The following is a 19,654-nucleotide window of genomic DNA, read 5'->3' on the forward strand; positions in this document are numbered from 1 at the left end:
TAATTGCCAACACTTTTTCTATGTACTAGTAGAATATAGTGACCACACAACACATTTCTCATCTGTTCTCTGGAAAGTGTATTGTTAATTATTTGTCTTCTTTTATTGTTGATTCATTTTTTTTCATATTTTCTTTACCAATTTCAAGTGACATTCTATGTGAAGTCATAATTCTTTGTAATTTACTATTTGGGATTTATAGCTTAGTTTATATTCCTCTACTTTTAGTTTTACTATGCATTTATAATCACACATACACACATAATTTTAAGCAATGCATTGCTGCCATGATTAAGGTTGAAGTCTACTATTGTCTATATAGCTTTTTGGACTCAATGCAAATTGGAGGGCTCCCTTCACTAGTAGGACTTCCCCTTCTTTGACCTTGTTGGAGGAGTTTGAAAACCCTCACATGCCTCTTCCTACAGAATGTCATGTAGCTTTGGTTAAGATTACAGGTTCGACTTCCTTTCTCTGAGGTTCCTGGAATGCTTCTCTGCTAATGCAGCATCTCAGTCCCTTCAGCCTTCAGCCAATGGCATTTGCCCATCCTGGATATTCTGATCCCCATCCCCAAAACTATATAAGCTTATCACCCCGAGGAAAGTTAATCTGCCTCTCACAGTTGGTCCAGATGTCATCATTTCCGGATTTGCTCATAGGGCTTCTGAATCCCCTGTCCGTCATCTCTGCTCCCCTTTGCCCTTGTAGATGGATATTAGCCAGGGGCAGGTGGGGTCACAATAAGCACATATTTACACAAATGTTAGGTATAAATCTTGAATCATCCAAAAGTACATATGTCCATATGACCATGGATCAAATCAAGAAAGGACATTCCTCCTACTCCAAAATTTTCTTTCCCAGAGGCAATGGCTGTTTTGACATCTAATGGCAGCAGAGTTTTAAACCTTGCATAAAAATAATCATAGAAGTTGTTCTCATTTGTGTCCAAATTCTTTTATTCAATATTATATTAAATAACTGGCTAAAGGGATAAGAATTAAGTGATGGTGAAATGCATGTCCCTAAATGTGATGGCTATATCACCCCCTGCTAGGCTCAGGAAGCATCCCTGAAGCAGGCATGTGAAGAACTTAAGAGCCAGAGGATAGGGAGATGGACAACAGAAAGATAACGTCTAGACATGACATAGCCACTGTACTCAAGAACTCACAGCAGCCATGATTACCTGCACTAGACACGTACAAGATTAGGTAGACTATTACTTCACCGTGGATGGGGAATGGGTCCATGAGACACCCTCTTTGAGGGACTATTGGCAGTTATCGAGGGAGAAGGCCTCATTTTCCTCAATAGTGTAGCCACCGACTTCTGTTCACGCTCTGCTCGTGCTCCAGTAAATATCTTCCTACCCACACTCAGGCATTAAACTCAAAGTGTCATACTCAAGACGACCTGAAAGTCAGAGAAGGACCAGTTAGGAAGAAATTTTCCAGCAGAGGGAGGGGGGAAGAAAGGGAATGAAAAGATCTTGGTGGTGAAAATGGCCTCCATGGGCCTATCAGGGAATGGCATTATGGGAGGTGTGGTTTTGATGGAGAAAGTGTGTACCTGGGTGTGAGCTTTGAGGTTTTAAATGCTCAAGCCAGGTTTGGTGTCTCTCTTTCTGCTGCCTGAGGATCTGGGTGCAGAATTCTAAACTATTTCTCCAACACCATGTTTTTTGGTGTGCTGCCATGGCGTGACGAGAATGGATTAAACCTCTGAACTGTACGTAAGTCCCAATGAAATGCTTTCCTTTATAAGAATTGCTGTGGGCATTGTGTTTCTTCACAGAATTACAAATCCTAAATAAAACACCTGGTATATAAGCATATGAAACTGTCAAACAAAAAATATTGTGATTCTTTAATCTTGAAGCATATAGTAATCCATTAATCTCCATTGCTGTATAATATTCTGTTGTATGATTATGTCATATCTCAATGATTGATGGACATTTGGATTAGTTCCAGTTTGGAGTATTAAGAATAACATGTCTATGGATAACATCCGTTTGAATGACTTTGAAGAGATTTTCGTTGAGTAACTTACTGAAAATTGGCTTTTTTTTTTTGTTCTTTTTTTTCGGAGCTGGGGACCGAACCCAGGGCCTTGCGCTTCCTAGGCAAGAGCTCTACCACTGAGCTAAATCCCCAACCCCGAAAATTGACTTTTTTAAATCAAGAAAATACATTTATTTATCATCATTCTAAAAGCTGGGAAGTGTGTGGTGCTGGTAGATTACTGCCTGATGAGGGCTGGGCTTCCTTATTCTCTTCCTGTGTTCTCCCACAACGGAGGGCCAACAGAACACTTTGGGTCTCTTCTATATAGGCCCTAATTCTATCATGAGAATTCAGTACTCATGCTGTGTCATCTTCCAAAGGTCCTACTCATTACCTTCCACACAGATTACAAAATTAGATTTCAAAATTTGGATTTGGTGCCAGTGGTAGAGGAGGTCACACTATCGTTATGGAATTAGAATCTGGAAAAAATACTGGCAAATAATACAATTAAGCCCTACAGAGAAATGTATAGCCTTAACAACAAAGGCCCAGTTAGATTTTCCCCTTTAGGATAGAATATCAGTGATCCGAAAACATGACCTGGACAACGGAATTTGGGAGCGAGGCCAGTATAACAGCAAGAACACTACTGAGGTGAAGAGGGACTGACAGTGTGGAAAAGGGATGCCCACCTTACCATGCAGGCTCCGAGCTGGCACTCATACCCACCATCAGCTGTTCTTGCCTGCGCCACTTAAAATTCCTTCTCAGTGAAATCCAAGGAGAAACAAATGGTGGCGATAAAGCTGATATAATGTTTTCAATGAAAGTGTTAATAAGTAACCCAAGTGAAAGTCTTCCCGTTCTAGCCATTATCTCAGCACTTAGTCAATAAAACATTTGCTGGCTTCTTTTCCTTGGTCTTCCAGAGTTTCAAAGTATTTTACTTACTGAAGAAAACCCTATTGTAGGGTTATGGGCCCAGCGTCTGCTCCACCACAGGGCATGGCCATTTGCAGAGGCAGAACACAGGAAGTTTGACTGTGCTTGTCCCATGCCCCATTGTGCAGGTGCCTGGCTGAGGCACTACTCACAGTGGGAAAGCTCAGGCTAAGACATGGGACAGCTGGGAGCTAGTTCCGGGGTCGGCTAGCCTGCAATGAGGCCCTGGGGTTCTCAGGCTCTTAAACACCAGGCACCGCTGTGAGCTGTGAGTCACGGAAGAGCTGAGAACAGAGTGGGGGTCCCCCAGTGGGCTGGATGCTGGATTTAGACCAAGCCATGGACGGGGTGGTGGAAGGGGCACTCTGGCAGGTCCCATGGGGAGAGTCCTTGGTTTGATGGCAGAAGGCTAGGCGCGGTTATAGCTGGGAGTGCAGAGAGGTCTTCTATGGGAGACTAGATGGCCTAGATCATGGCTCTATAGGGGATGGCTTCCATGGCTCTCCGTGGTGGATCTCGATGAAGAGACAGTTTGTGGTTCCAACCATTGATTATCATAATGGGAAGTGGATGTATAATGCTGTATACCACTTCTCCGGGGTGCCTGACATTAAATACCTTTCACAGGGACAGGCTTCTAGGTACCTCACTAAAATGGAGATCTGTCTTCAGCCTACAACACAGTTTTCCTGTTGTCTGAGATGGTGACTGATGGCCACAAATATATGCGGGGGGGCTGTAGCTAGTGACAGGGACCTGGTGAAACTCCTACTGTACCTTCAGGGCCTCTCGAGCTTCAAAGCCTTTAGCTCAACCGAGGACCTGGCTACTTCTCACTGCCCCACACCCTATTAAACTTTTTTAAACTTAATTTGTGTTGTGTTTTGCCTTCACAAATAAATGAATAGCAGCAAGTCAGTATCCATGATTGTGAAGCATGCTTTCAAAGAAATCAGATGCTCCGCCATGAATTATTTCCTCTCCAGGTAATTAACTTGCCAACTGTGAGTAAAGTCCATAGCTTTTTATTAAAATTTAAACCACTCTGATACGTAAATTCAAATAGATGTCAAAAGCTCACTGACTTTATGGTGGTCATCAAAAAACTACAGAGTTCACACGGTGCCCGGACCAAGCCTGTATGTAGGTAGGAGGGTTGGGCTGTCTGTCCTGTACAGTTTCATGTGTCCATTTGCCAACAGCGCCATACTTCACAGTGATGAGTTATCGCCACGTTCCCTTCATAAACGTGTTTGAGATGGTTCTAATGTCCTCTATGGCCAACTCTGTCTTGCTGATGTCCAGTTCAAGGAGTTACTTCCATACTTTGTGTGGTGAAATTAACGAACTGTCTCTGTGTAGCATTGGATTTTTTTATTGGAATTTTTTTATTTGGCTTTGTTTTTTTGGGGGAAGGGGAGGCTGCTACAGACTTTAAAGCTTTTATAGGCTTTTAACTTTCCAAATTCTTGAGAATTTTATTGATTTCTGTTAATGGCGGGTTACTTTTGTTCAAATATCTGTGCTCCATATTCCTTTCTTTCCCGCGTCCTCCATGACTTGAGAGACTTGTTTTCCTGGTTATCAGACCCCTTCATTTTGTTAGCATTCTGAGAATCCTTCGTTTTATAGAGAGGTCTGTATCACTCTTTAAAAGATTCAGCTGACCCATAGACATCAGTCTACTGATGACCACTCCCATTGTTTTGTTCTATGTGTGGCATTTCAGCTTAGATTATTTGATCTATGATTTCATAAGGGAACTGGTAGCATAATTCTATAATTCTGCTTTCTATTTTCACCAGATCCATGTCTTGTGGCTGCACCTTCACATTCACCTTGGCCAAGAGGGCGATTTTCAAGATTAGAAGAAAAGTCACTCCTGTGGAGTGTGCTGGAAGTCCTGGGGGAGGCACACATGCACTGGATGGACAAGTGGCCCCAAGAAATGAAGTTGTGTGTTTGACTTTAGTAGATGATGTCAAATGGGCTTCTAAAGTGCTTACAGAGATTTACACTCCTGTTACCTGTGTGTGGAAAGATGAAAGGCTCCAATTCCCGTTGCTCCACAATATCTGCCTCTGTAAGAACATAATAGGTACGGTGTAGTCCTAGCTCATTACAGTTTTCATTTGCTTTTCTCCTATTAACTAATGAAGTTGAGAACCTCGTCATGTTATTACCTCTTCTGTGACATGCTTATCCAAGCCCATACTTCTATTTGTGTGCATGTGAATTTTTAGTAACATGAGTAGAGTTTCCAAATCTAGCTATGCAATGAAATCTTATTCTTCCTGTTTTCTGTTTTATCCATTTACTATTATTTTGTGGTGCTGTGGGTCAAAACCCGGGCTTTGCACATGGCAGTTAAGTACTCTATGGCTCAAAAACATCCTTAGCCTAAATGGGTCTTCTGATGAGCAGAATTATTAAAATCGTCTTAAAATTGTTTTGTGTGCATGATTGTGTATAATATTAATATGTATGTGAGCCAATATAATAATGATGTGAGTGGGTGTACATGTCATGGCCTTGTGTGGAGATCAGAGAACCACTTTGGGGACCCAGTTCGTTTCTTGCACTTTTATGTAGGTTCTGAAGGTTGAACTCAGGCTATCAGGCTCACCCATTAGGTTGTCCCTCTGGAGAAAATTTTTAGTCTTCCAGCATGAATCCATTGTTCATAGCTTTCTGGTTAGGGACCGGACTTCATGTCCACTTCTTCTTAGTGCTGAGGTTTTTGTCTAGTTTGAATCTACGTAAGTCTTGTGTATGATACCAAAGTCTCTGAGTTCATATGTGAATCAATTCCATTCTTTCTGGAAGGCACTGTTCCTTGGAGTCATCTCCTATCTCTGGGTCTTATAATCATTCTGCCTCCTCTTCTGCATTGATGCCTGAGGCTGGGGGGGGGCAGGTTTGATAAAGACATCCCATGTAGGGTTGAGTGCTCCATGATGTTTCACTTTCTGCATATTACCCAATTGTGGTCTTAGTGCTAATCAGATCACTTTCTACAGTAAGAACTAGCTTCTCTGACGAGAGTTGAGTGATGCACTGATCTATAGTAGTATACCATTTGGAGTCATTTTTATTACTATGTTCTGTTAACAGAGTAATAGTAGTTGGTTTTCTTCAAAAGCCCATGATCTATCTAGTCTCAGGTTCTTGGCTCCATTAACAGTTTCCCATCAGATAGACTGGACATTAAACCCTGTGTGTTTGTGTGTGTGTGTGTGTGTGTGTGTGTGTGTGTGTGTGTGTGTGAAGTTTGGTACCTCCTATAATAGTTGTGAAACTACTGTATCATTATATCTTGTAGGCAAGTTGCTATTGTAGGCCACTGATGATTATTTATCTCCTCTGGGAGACATTTCAGCTTTAAATCGCAACAGTTTTATTAGATTGTTAATAATACAACAAAGGGAGCCCTGAATAATGGCACTCCCTTAATCTTAGCACGAGGGACTCAAAGGCAGATGGATCTCTGTGAATTTAAGGACAGCCTAGTCTATAACAGTGAGTTCCAGGCAAACCAAGGGTTACATATAGTAAGGTCTTGTCTAAAAAAAAAAGATTATAACAGAATGTTTTCTGAAATTATTTTACCTTCATTAGTGATGAGTAATAATGAACATTGCCATCTATGAGTTGTTTTAATATTTTTAACTATCTGACAAATGTTGTTAGTATTAGTATTAGTGTCTCATATTGTACTAGCTTCTTGTGACTGCTATAGCCAATTACCATAAACTTGCTAGTTGAAAGCAACACATTTGTTTGAAGTTGTGGGGACAGAGGTTCTAAATCAGTGCCATTGGACTGAACTCAAGGTGTGGGGAATGTGTTCCCTCTGAAAGCTCCAGAAGAGAATTTGTTCTCTATCCTTGCCAGTTTCTCCTGGCCACCAGCATTCCTTGGTTTGTGGCTCCATCACTACCATCTCTGTTTTCATGGTTATATTGCCTTGTTTTTTTGTCTGATCCAGCTCAGATTCTACTTCTTCCTTATAAGGATATATGTGAATGAATGGAAGTCTTATTAGTCTTCTTGTCACTAGATCTTTAATCACATCTGGAAATCACATCTATTACATAGGCTAATATTTGCTAAGGAGGCCTTGATATCTTTATGTGATTTAGTCTACTAAAGTCTTCAGAGTTAGGTCCTATAGGTTTGTTCATTTCCATGTCCTCAATGCTCAGAAGTGTTGTGAAGAAGGCAACAATCACTAATATTTGAAAGATTAAGCATTATTGAGCCACAAACATCTTTAGTGTAGGGAGTTTTGGTTTGATTTGAGAAGTCATGCATGGTAGAGCAATGGTATTAGGATGTTTAGTTGGAATTTGCAGTGAGAAACTAGGAGAGATTATTCTAAGGACTATAGGTCACTCATCTATAGTCTACGTGTTTCATAAATGAACATACTCTTGACCGTGGAGGTATTAAAATCCAATTTGTATAAGCCTGAAAAACTGTGTTAAAGTCAGTGTTGTACTTGCAAAGATCCCCGATTTCATAAAGTGCCTGGGAGTCTTCTCACAACTTTTTGAAGGGGTCCTACTACCAGATCCTGTCATGAGTACTGTGAGAATCCAATGACATTTTTGTACTTTGTGGATTAGTTGTATTTTCCTTTGGATTGTTTCTTGGACATAATCAAGGCTAACAGTCTTTCATACAAGAAGATCTTTCCCCTTTTTGCTTTACAAAAAATTGGCTTTCAGTTTTTAAACTCTCATTTAAACCCTCTTATCTGGTCACAGATATTTAAAATACTGTTAGATCACAACTGTTTCCATTTTATATAGCAGCACCGTCCTACACAACAGTTTTCCTCCAGCAAATTCCGCTTGTGAGTTCCTGAATGTATGAAAGGAAAAGGAGGCCCTGATCCTACTATGGAAGGTTGTTTTAACTTCATGGGAACCCCAGGGTTCCCTCGCCATTCTGAGGTTTGCTGCTTGGAGGTAAAGACTGTGTGGTCAATGGGATGGTACTCGGTTCACTCAGTTCTGCCTTACTAATGAAATTTGGAGTCTGGCTAACGTCTTCCACTCCGCTGAGGCCTTAGCAGTTTCCAGCTGCTCCACTAGCCCGCCAACCTCCTATTGGGTGCTCACCTTCACCGCAGGAAGGATCCAGGGGAGGAGCAGCCCGAAGCGTCCCCCGCTGCCCAGAGACAGACCCCGCCCCTGTGCCTCTTCCTGGCTCCAGGCTTCCATGGCAACCTAACCCCTTGGACTAATTCACTCATATGAGTTATGTCCTTGGGCCTCATGGAAACAAGAAAGAAGGATAGAACGGCCGAGAGATACTCTGCTTTAATTTGGTTTCACTAAACTATAAAGAAACGCTTGCTTTTGTTTCCTAGCCAATGTTCCCCGCGAGCAAACCGGGACGACCAGTCTGACTCTACGTTTTCCCCCATTACACCGTGATGGTTGGCGCAGGGCGGGGCATCTTTTCAGTGACGTACGGGGCGGGGCTTTCCGGGGGCGGAGCCCTGCTGGGGTCGGGGAGGGGAGGAGGGCAAGATGGCGGCCGGCGAGTGATTCTCCCTGGGTTCCTTCAGGGCTGAGGAGACGCCGGGGCGGGGGACCCGCTCGTGCAGCCTGCTGGCCTCTTCACCCCCGCCCCCGGAGGCCTCCTCTTTCCCGTCCTCCACCTCGGGGGCGGGCCAGCATCCTCGGACACCATGTCAGACTCTGAGGAGGAGAGCCAGGACCGGCAACTGAAAATCGTCGTGCTGGGGGACGGCACCTCCGGGAAGGTCAGTCCTCCGGCGGGCCCGGCTTCCTGGACTGCAGGAACTGTGGTCCCATCAGCCTGTTGGGCCCACACGGGGTGCCGAGCTCTGTCCAGCACGGCGTCCTCTTCAGCTGCCCCTCAGACTTGGCTGGCCTGGCTCGCCTCAGGCCGCGGCCTTCCTCGCGCCTGCGCCTTGTGCGCGTGCCCGCCGGCCGCCCGCCCGCCCGCCGGACAAGGCCAGCTCCTGGGGTGGGACACTACCCAAACCCACACGAATCGTGACGATGCACTGGCCGAGTGCGCTCCGTACACCTTAGCTGCCTTTTTAGTGTCCTCTGTCACTTTACTTCCGGTCTTAGCACCAGTCAGTGCAAGGGTTCATTCAATAGATTTATTGAGCCCCCGTGGTGGTCAGGATGTCGGGGGACACAGGAACCTCTGCCTTAAAACCTAGCCTTCTGTGACCGTTGGTTGCAGGAATGAATGGCCGCGTGCTGGAGAGTACCCGCAGGCAGTTAATTCCCTGCCTCCTAGGCCGGTGTTCTTGACCCGAAGTTGTGAACTGAAATGGGATAAACATTGCCTCGGTGCCTGGTACTCGCTCTAGGGAGAGGGTCCCCAGCGTCTTCGAGGGACTGCGGTTTACCTTCCCAATAAAGTGTTGCCCTCTTGTCTGGGCGCCCTCACACCTGTCGCAGCTCTCTTGGGGAAGGTAGCAAAAGTTTCTCTTCCTCTGCCCTGCCAGCGGACAGTCTTCCTAGGAAAACAGTTCTCCAGCATGTGTGACTGCTGGAGTTGGACCTGGTTTCTGTGGTGACAGTGTTTGCATCACTCCCGGAAGGAAACTTTGCACACCCTTTCGTGCTTTGGTTCTGAAATTTGGGTTCATAGGCCCGCTACTGAAGGTTTCATTCCTCAGCAAAATTTGGAGTCTTCTGTTAATCCGTACCTTGTTTTCCCAGGATACTTGGCTGTAGAACATTGTCCCGAAGAAAAACAGTTTAATGAGTTTAATGTGATTCTATCCTTTTAAGCAAAGAACAGAGCTTGCCTGCTTTTGTTTAGGAAGTGCATGAAATATTGTGTACTCAAACGTTTCAAACAAGCAAACTGTTGCGCATCAGTATTATTTCTAAACTTTAATTCAGCACAAAGCTAGAATATTTTATAGGTTGCATTACATAGATTTTCTTCTGAACTTCACATTGTTTTTGTTTCAAATATTCATTTGCATTCAGTGACCAACTGAACTTGCATTCCATTTAAAACCATGCACTTCATAATACTATTATCTAAAGGACCCCAAGATTGCCTATTAAGTCTACTATTATTTTTATTTTTAAATATTTAAGTATATCTCATTCCATATTTAAAATAGTTGATATTATATTTTCTTTAAGTTTTACTCATTTCTCTGCTAATATTTAATACATGCTGAAATTTATTCATAGTTATATATATTAAAAATTTAGACAGTCATACATTATTTTGCCTTTGTTGCAAGTTTGGTGTAATTAATTTGCACCTCTGTTAACAGTTCTGTTCAGTTTTGAACAATGTATAATGTTTTTCTCTTCTGTATGATTGAGTTAAGGTTGTCGTTGAAGAATGAGTGATCTTTTTATGGGGCCCTGACTCAGCCTTTATCTGCTTAAGTAATATATTTTAAAATGTCATAACGTTTCTTTCTCCATACCTTCTGAAATGAGCCTCTGAACCTTAACCGTGTTCCATGATTACCACAGCAAACTTTGATTTCTAACAGTGTGCTCAGCTCTCGGATTATTGACAGCACCACACTTCTTCTGCTCCTCTTACTCCCTTTTATGAAATTCGGCCTCACTTTCATTATTTGCATCCTCATTTGACTCTTTGCCACCTTTGTAGTAGTTGAGCTCTCAGCATTTTTATCCCCACAGGCAGAGCAGCAGTAAAGAATAGCACTAGAAAGACCAGTAGCAGTTTCTGGAAAAGATGCTTCATTCATCCCTCTAGACCCATGTGTTTTTTATGTCTTTCCTTTCTGTTCCAGATTTTCAATTTAATTGCTTAAGATTTTCTGAAGTAAAACATTCTTTTTGTTATCATAATAAATACGATACCTCTTTTGTATCATCTCAGGATATAGATTGGATAAAGAATGTTTCCCAAGCCTACACAAACACACGTCAGCAAGCAAATAGAACTATTTCAGAAATGGTAGTTGGTTGATCACTTTAAGGAGAGCATTTATACAGAAACTTGTGAGAAATTATTGAATATGAAAAATGACGCTAAGGATAAAGAACTGAAGAGGAAGTGCCTCCCACAGAAGCAGTTGATTCATTTTCATAGCAAAATGTCAGATGATTTAAGAACCTAGATTAGTACTATGTATGACTTATGGCCTAGGCATTTGGCAGTTTATTACTTTGAATTTGGAAGTCCTGTGATTTTGAGGCTTTGTTTTGCCTCAGAGTTTTGAGGGCAGGACTTTTAAAATCTGGAAATTGTGTTTTCAAGGAAAGAACTTTACTCAGAATCTTTCCAAATATGTGTAATTTTTTTAGTAAATGAAGTTTAGGTTTCATTATTGCATCTTCCAAATAAAATTTGTTTTGCTGTTTTTCTTCCCTGGTTTTGTGCTCTCCCACTCCCACTTGTATCCACTTCTGAATATTACTGAATATAAGGACAGTACATTAGAGAACCTTAAATGAAAGTGAAAACTATCCCACCCAACACTAGACTGGACATGTGCCTTGCTCTTGACTTAAATATTTCAACCATTCATATGCGAAACGTTTGGAATATTTGCAGTACTGTAAGGGATGGTATTTTTCTCTAGACCACTGAGCCTCTTTGCAGATACTTTGCTGCTTTATGTTTGCCGGACTCAATGGAATAGTTAAAACTCAGAGAAACCCAAAAGGTCTTTACAATCACATAGCTCCATCTTCTGATTTCTCATTTTGATACTGTTACCTGTTATGAGCTTCAATGAGAGAATCCATGTAGTGAGTTTATTTCTAAGTGTCCGGTTGAGCATCTTTCATATGGGAGTGCTCAATGAATACTCGATGCAAACATATTGGACATTTATTATAGTTACGTTATTGGAATATTAAAGAGTTTGGAGCTAGAGTGTGCAAATTGTCCTTTGTGGGAAAAAAATATATGGCCCTTAAGTAAAAGACATGTAACTCACCTTGCTAAAGGACTTGAAATATGGCCAAGGGTTCCTTAGAACTTCCGTTCTAATATCATAATTGACTATTTATCCTAGTTTTTTAAAAGAGTTTTAAAATAAAGCAAAATTAAAAGAAAAAAAAAGATAGAAATCAAAAATCAAAATCAAAATCAAAAAACCTGACAGCCTGTCCTGAGGTTTAGCAATGCCCCCTCCCTCTGCCTTTGGGTAGGCCTTCAAGTAAGAGCAGTGCATGTGCAATGCTTCATTCTGAGTTTAGAATCATTTCAGTTGTTACTAGGAGTATCTTGTGCTTTGATAAGAAATGACTCTCAAAGGAAACCCTTCGAGTCCGTCAGTGAAATTTAGAGCTTTTATTTAAAATGTGCGTAAACAGCTGTTTATAATGTCTTGTGACTTGTTAGCACTGTCTTCAGATAAGGAATAGTTATTTTGCTGGTTTGCTTCTAATGTCAGAATACTAGCCCTTTTATTTAAATGATACACATTATCATGATATTTCTGTATAATTATTTTTGCTGTCTTAAGTACAGAGAAAAATGAACACAATGTTTCTTTTAGAAAAACCAAAAAAATTCTACAAGTAGCTTTCTCTTCCTTAATCAGTGTTTCTTATTATTAGCTAATAGTACAGCTATCCTCGGAGCATGTAACCTTAGAAGTAAACTTAAAAGAGTTCTCTGAAAATTTTATTGAAGCAATATGTAAAATTGAGATCTTAATCACATTGTTGCTTTAGTTCCCATTTACAATTCTCAGAGTCTAATTTTCATCAAGGAGGAGGCACTTGAAAATCAGAATACCTGATGAACTTAACTGATTAGATTAGGCTCCTGTTCCCATTGCTGGTTATAGGCCAGTGCAGGATGTGTGGGGAGGGTGAATCTCTGTACTTGTGACTGACTATAGCTGCTAAAGGTTGTTTGTTGGACTAATTAAAGTATACATGCTAGAATTACTTAATCAGTTTAGAGGTGTTCTTATGTTTACATTTTTTTTAAACAAAGAAATTAATTTTGCTATCCTGTGCATCTATTTTTTTAGACTTCCTTAGCTACGTGTTTTGCTCAAGAGACATTTGGGAAACAGTACAAGCAGACTATAGGACTGGATTTCTTTTTGAGAAGGATTACCTTACCAGGTGAGAGCCTATAAAACCTATGAGATTGTGTAAGTCTCACTCACAGGACAATCTTACTAGGTAAGAGACTTTAGAACCTTACCTGTGTGAGGTTACATAAGTCTCACAGGAGTATGTAAAGAAATTAGCTATTAGCATCTAGTATGAGAGTATACTGTCCACTGGGGTAAGAAAAAGTTTATACATTTCCCTATTCTATTGCTGTTACTAGCAACTCTGTACTTATCTTTCTTAAGAATAAATAATAGTTGCTTATAAAATTTCAGGAAGCTTTAAAAAAATCAAATTCTATACATTTGTTGACTGCTATTGTATTAATTAAATGTAAAAATATTGGGTAGGATTTAAAATACTATTTTGATTAGCTTCTGTTGAGTTTTTTGTTTGGAAATCGGAACAGAAGTATAATGTAGCTATGGAACTTCTGTGCTCTAATATGTGAATGCTGTTCTATGCAAGGCAGCATGAAATTGCTGGCATTTAATAGACCACTAAAAGTTAGGGTCCCTGGGCACTCATAAAAGTACAGTTTGAGCATTCACGATGTTTCAGTTCACCATGCAAAGAAACTATTTAGATGCTAGTTGCAGCACATTCTGTGGGAAATACAGGGAAATAATAACACAAAAAGAGCGGTTTATGTTTCAGGTTAGTTTCCGAACAATTGGAGCTTTAAAATGTATCCACTTAATTTCAGAGATAAAATGATGTTTCAAATACATTATTAAAAGTAGTTATCTTGATTGATTTTTAAAAAACCATCACTGTCTTCTCTGTGAATTAAGTGGTTGCAATTGTAATATCAGATTCCTATACTGGAATGTGAGTAAGTTTCAGTATTATTAGAATGAGTTCCCTCCCAAATGCCCCATCTATTGGTAACTTCTGTGAAAATTATAGAGCAGTTACGGAAAGCTTTTGGCAATTGGAAACAGTGTTTATATCTCATTTGTACTATCTCCTGTTATTTCTTTTTTGATAGTTTATAATTGCATCTCAATCCAAAATAGTTAGGTGATACAGTATGAGAAAAAAAAATCTAAATTCTAATTTTTCCATTACTCAATTATTGTTCAGAGGTTTAATGAGAAGTATATGTGTAGTTGTTCATTGTTTCATTTATATTTTCTTTTCCTGCATTCGAGATTCAAATATCATTTTACTTGTTCATACCGAGTGAGCAGTTGGTAATAGGATAGATACATGCACAAATTCTACAGCATGCATACTGAAAACATCATTGCGCAAGTATGACTTAGTGATTCTAGTTGCTGGATAAGAATACAGTGTTTTCTTATCAGTTATTTTACTGGGATGATTAATTAACTAAGCAAGTTACCTCATTAGTTTTGTTTAAAATTTCTAATTGTTTAGTTGAAAGGGTGAAATAAACAACAAAAATCTACCCAAATATTAATATTATAAACAAAAGATACTTTGGGATATTTTATATATTTTCTGATGATTTCTGACCTGTTGCACAATGATATGAGTTCAAAATTTGTGGCTACTTTATAAAATATTGTTGATATTTTTAAGATGCAAATTTATAATATATTTAGATTTAGAAACATTTTAGGTTAAAAATGGCATCTCGAAATGTATGCTTTTAATGTTTCAATTTTTCTAATGAAGTTTGATAAGTAGAATTCTAGAAAAAAATTATATATTTTTAGAAGACAGTTTTGGTTATTTAACGGATTCAAAATTTTCGCAGGTATTTCAGTTAAAAATTATTTGAGTATATTTTGACTTACTATAAAATTATAAGATATTAAATAATATTAAATATATACTCTGCATACTCTGACTCCAGTCTCAAATCATTGTAATGTCTGAGGTATGATGATTAGTGTTTGTATCATTTGTTAACTAAAACATCACAGGAAACATTCTTTGCATTTATAGTAATGTAACATAGCATGTGAATTTAATATTTGTCATGAGTTTAGTTAGTCACATTGTTAGAGTTGTAAACTCCCTGTTCATTTTTTCGTATTTTCTTTATGCATCTTTTCAAGGTCATTACTTTGTGATACTCATCCATTTTAGTGTATTTCACGATCTGGTATGCTGTATAGTCTGGATGCAACCACTGTGCAGATTTTGCTGCTTAAAATAGTGTATCGGTTAGTCAGAGATTCTGCTGATAGAGCTTCTTAAGAGCCTTAGTCAAAATACCTTCAGGAAACCTGTGGTACAGTCCAGTAAACAGCGCTCGTTCTACTGTGAAAAGGATTTCGGAGTCTTTGGCAGGCCTGTGTTTTTGAGTTCCCTGGTGACTGTGCAGTGCTCGAAGGAAGGTTAACTGAGGCACCAAGTGTACTTATACAGGGTCGCTGGTGAGTCCCTGTGGTGGCTTTGACTCACGACAAATGCAGCTGACCTGTATTTTATCTTTTAATATGAATGCCACTTCATTTAATCTTTTTCCCTAGTCATATGTCATTTCTTACAGAGGACAGGGATTTTACAGCACTTTGCACTTGAGATTAGTGTTAGAGTGCTGATAGTTTCTTTAATGTCCTTTATTTGTTCAAAAATTTGTGTTAGATGAATTTTCGATTCTAAAAAGTATTATATTTGAACATCTTTGTATAGCTTTATAGCTATATTGAAAATATAATAGCTGTTGCATGATGTGCTGACAAAAACTTAAATGTAAATAAGTTTGCATCATAGTTTTATGTTATTTCTGGTCCTCAGGTAGAAAGTATCCAGTTTTTTATTTTTGTGTATTAATAAGTCTAAAATTAAAATGTAGATGTTAAAGTATTTTTCTAAGGATATGAAATAACTATGATGATGATATTACTCACTGAAGGTAAAAGCAATAGTAATTTTTCTTGCTATTGTTTTGCAAGTAAAGTTATATGTTACTAATAATTCTAGGGGAATTTTACTTCTTAGTGACTGGAATTTATATAAATAAAATGCAAGCAAATAACAAAAAGTATTTATTTAGAAAGATAAAGTTCTTAAAATTACCTTCTTGCACAAATGTAAATCTTCTAGATGGCAACTAAGTATCTGAGCTGTCTGCTTAAGTGACTCTCACCAGAATTTGGAAGCATACTGTAAAGAGTGTTCATGAAGTTATAGCAAAACTATTTATAATGTGTAATTCATAGAGGCTCTGGATATCAGAACGAAAAAGAAGAGGGAGGGGGGAAAGCGTCATATCTGGGTGCTAGCTTAAACAGTAGGGATTATTGGGCCTTGAAGAAATGGGATTAAATACTTAGTAATTATTAGTGTGTGCCCTGAAATTTTACTCTGTGTGCATTACTATTGGGGAGCGCTGTCTTTTGCTGTAAACTGAGGACTTGAGTTTTGCAAGTGAAATGAGCAGACTGCTGCCTGTTGGCTACAGGCTTTAGAACCTCATTCATACCTCTCTAGAGAGTTAGCTTGTTCCCACCTGATTTGAGATGGCAGCAAACTCGATTGAAAAGATGAGTTTAGCTTTGGTTTTTATAAAAGTTCGAATTATAAGAAACTGAATTTATAAGTCTGTTGGCTAATAGTATGTAATATTTGGATTTCAAATTAATACAGCTTTAAGAACATTTTGGTCATTACTCACCTCATTGGAACTGCATGTATGGCAATGACCACGGTGATAAACTTCAGTAGCTCTCAGTAGTGCTAATGGGTGTTGCTCCTGGACATCTCTGCACTGTAGCAGATGGGACAGATCTACATCTAAATAATGGACATTTTGTAATACAAGTCCACAGAGATGAGGCTGAAGTGAAAAACTTTGGTGATTAATTCACTGTCGTGTTTTCTTTTCATAAGTATAGTTAAATGGTGGAATGGACATTCTCAGATTTTAGTGTTTTACATTGATTTAAAAATTCATGGTTTTAAAATCTGTTTTATTTTTGAAGACAGTTCATTTTCTTTAGTTTCTAAATTTTTATTTAAAAAAGTTTCCAATTTGTGAATCATTTCAAAGATACCAGGATAGACTTTGGAGAAAACAGTATAATTTTATGAGAAAAAAGTTTGAAATTTTCAACTAATACATATTGTACATAGTCTTTGACTTTCATAGCTCAATAATTAGTTATATTGTTAAAAGAGAAAAGTTAATTCAATTTTTGTTCATGTCAATGTTTTATAAAATGCATACATGAATTCAAAGATTGCCTTTTAGTGTTCTTGGTAGCTTTTATAATGCTTGTATGGGGTAGAACATTAGATTACGATGAAGGCTTTGAAGGACACATAATAGTTTGTTTCAATCATCATGCTTTGTACAGGCATGAATCGTAGAGGTTAGAAATACACTTTGCCTGTAAATACTGTTTGGGCTCTGAATAGAGCTCTTTACCATTTATGTTGTAGAGATTAAATAGGAAAACATAATTATTATGTTTAGCTTTACATATAATAGCTGACATTCAAATTAAAACTTCATTTGAATAGAAATTATGGGTGCATTTTTATAGTGTGTTTAGAACATGGAGTTTAGAACTAGTGATTGGGTAGATTAGTGTGTACAACTTTTATCTTTATATTGAAAGTATTCTTTTTTCTCTGTAAATATGTTTTATATTGATTCATTCTCTAAAAATATTTCATTTTGTTAAGGCTTAAATGTGTAAATTACTGTCTATAGTATTTTTTTTTTTATTTTTGTTTTGTGAGATGCGTCTCACCCACTCACTGTATACACCTGGCTGTCCTAGATCAGGGTAGCAACCAACTCACAGTGGTTCTCCTGTAATGCTGGGATTAAAGACATGTATCACCATGCTAGGCACTGAATTTTATTTTATATTAAATGGAATAATAAAGGTGTTTCCATAGAAGTATCAGGAAAAGTTTCCCCCACACAATTTGTTTGACAACAGTGTTTTTAGTTTTAAATATCTGACCATGTAAACTGGCAGAAGAAAATGCAAATAGATATCAGCGTTTATTGTTGTTACTTAGTGCTCTGTGACACTGTGCTTAGCTGTTAGACTGTTAGTCTTTTGTATTCCTATTTTATATTATTTTTATATTCTAGGAAATTTGAATGTTACTCTTCAAGTTTGGGATATAGGAGGGCAGACAATAGGTGGCAAGATGTTGGATAAATACATCTATGGAGCACAGGTATGATATAAATTCTATGATTACCTTAATATTTTAAATACTTACTTTCCTTACAAAAGCATGCAGATATACATCATACATAAACACAGAATTTTAATTTTACTCTATTTTTATTTAATGTGTATGGATTTTTTAAATTAATTAATTCTTAATTTATTTTGCTTGCACATATGTCTGTTATTAAACGTATGTGGTGCCTAAGGAGGCCAGAAGAGGGCCTCAGATTCTCTGGGACTAGAGTTACAGACAATTGTGAAGCTGCTGTGTGGGGGCTGTTAAACCAACATTCTCTAGGAAAAGCAGGCAGGGCCATGTCTCCAGCTGGCTAATTTCATTTTTTTTTTTTCTTGATTTGTTTTGAGACAGGGTGTCAATGTGAAACTCTGACTGAACCAAGCTGGCCTAAGACTCAGAGGTCTTCCTGCTTCTGCCTCCCAAGTACTTTTATTAAGGCATAGGCCACCACGTCTGGCTCGCTGTTTTGATTTTTATCTGATATTCAGATTTTATATGTACGAGTCCTTCGGCTTCATTCTTTCCAGACTACATTTGCAATGGTTTGGTGGAAATTGGAAAATGCTTTAAAACTCTCTTGTACTCATTTTACTAAACACTATTGTTTGTTGAATAAATACAGTAATTTGGTTTCATGACTACAATTAATAAACTGAATGAAATAGTTAAAGGGGTATTTCATTTGAAAGGAACAAAAGATATATCAACATATCTGTCTTTTTGACCTGTATATTGACTTATTACTTATAATTCAGACTAATGTTTGTAATCTTATTCTGTATCAGATAAGTAGATATGATAGGTATGAAATAATGTAGTAGTTTAATAATAATAATAGTATGTTTTCAAAGGAAAGTCTGTGCATAAATGACATTTGAATATTTGCCTAAATTTTTTTGGCAATCTGACCTTGTAACATATATAATTTATGCTTGTGTCTTTATCTATTAATTTATTTTTTTTAAAGACTGGATTTAATTTTATGGTTCAGGCTGGCCTGGAACTCACTTGTAGCCCAGGCTAGCTTTAAACCCTTTTGCCTTAGCCACCAAGAGTTGAAATTACAGGTGTGAACCACTATGCCTGGCTATAATTCTGTTTTAAATAAAATTATACAAATAGAAAATGTACACTAGCAAAGCTTTTTAGGAATTTTTTTATTTTAAAGCTACCCGGTGAAGAATAATTACCTTTTAAATGCTTTGGCAGATTGCTCTTTCTTTTTGACAGAGACATTAAGGATGCAGTGATGCTATTTATCATTGTCTACTGAAGTAGCATGTTTGTGGACAAGTGTAGGAGTGCAGGGCACTTACTGCACTCTTCCCCAGGACTATGTATTTTTGCTCTTGCTTCTGGTTTTAGGCTGCAGCTTCTCCATCATCACGAGACATGAGGGTAATCTCTAAATGTTCATCATGGTGCTTTATTAGAGTTCAGTGTTTTAAGTATAGAAAGCATAACTTGCTTAAGTGAAACTGTTTCTTA

General features: G+C 38.4%; 1 protein-coding gene, 1 long non-coding RNA gene and 1 pseudogene across 8 annotated transcripts in view; 1 reads left to right on the plus strand and 2 right to left on the minus strand.

Moving 5' to 3' along the window:
- Window positions 1–952: 952 nt before the first annotated feature.
- Window positions 953–8,399, minus strand: LOC120096626 (uncharacterized). Of its 2 annotated transcripts, XR_015637075.1 has the most exons (3): window positions 8,084–8,166; window positions 4,985–5,038; window positions 953–1,419 (listed from the first exon to the last, which is right to left on the minus strand). It is a non-coding gene; the product is annotated as an uncharacterized LOC120096626 (long non-coding RNA). The 2 variants fall into 2 exon arrangements; XR_015637076.1 differs by lacking the exon at window positions 4,985–5,038 and having other exon boundaries at window positions 8,084–8,399.
- LOC148001392 (DNA-directed RNA polymerase III subunit RPC6 pseudogene) lies at window positions 3,986–4,953 on the minus strand (annotated as a pseudogene).
- Window positions 8,400–8,460: 61 nt separating the features above from the next.
- Rab28 (RAB28, member RAS oncogene family) overlaps window positions 8,461–19,654 on the plus strand; it is a 77,080-nt gene continuing 65,886 nt past the window's right edge. For 5 of the 6 annotated variants that reach the window (XM_087582126.1, XM_087582127.1, XM_087582129.1 and 2 more), the window contains exons 1-3: window positions 8,461–8,733; window positions 12,946–13,042; window positions 18,063–18,151. In XM_087582126.1, coding sequence (XP_087438252.1) covers window positions 8,659–8,733; window positions 12,946–13,042; window positions 18,063–18,151 — 261 coding nt within the window. In that variant the 5' untranslated portion in view covers window positions 8,461–8,658. The remainder of the gene's footprint in view (window positions 8,734–12,945; window positions 13,043–18,062; window positions 18,152–19,654) is intronic. The other variant, NM_053978.1, reaches the window with a different exon arrangement.

This window comes from Rattus norvegicus, chromosome 14 (genome assembly GCF_021556685.1).
Source record: "Rattus norvegicus strain SHRSP/BbbUtx chromosome 14, alternate assembly SHRSP_T2T, whole genome shotgun sequence".
Classification (NCBI taxonomy): domain Eukaryota; kingdom Metazoa; phylum Chordata; class Mammalia; order Rodentia; family Muridae; genus Rattus; species Rattus norvegicus.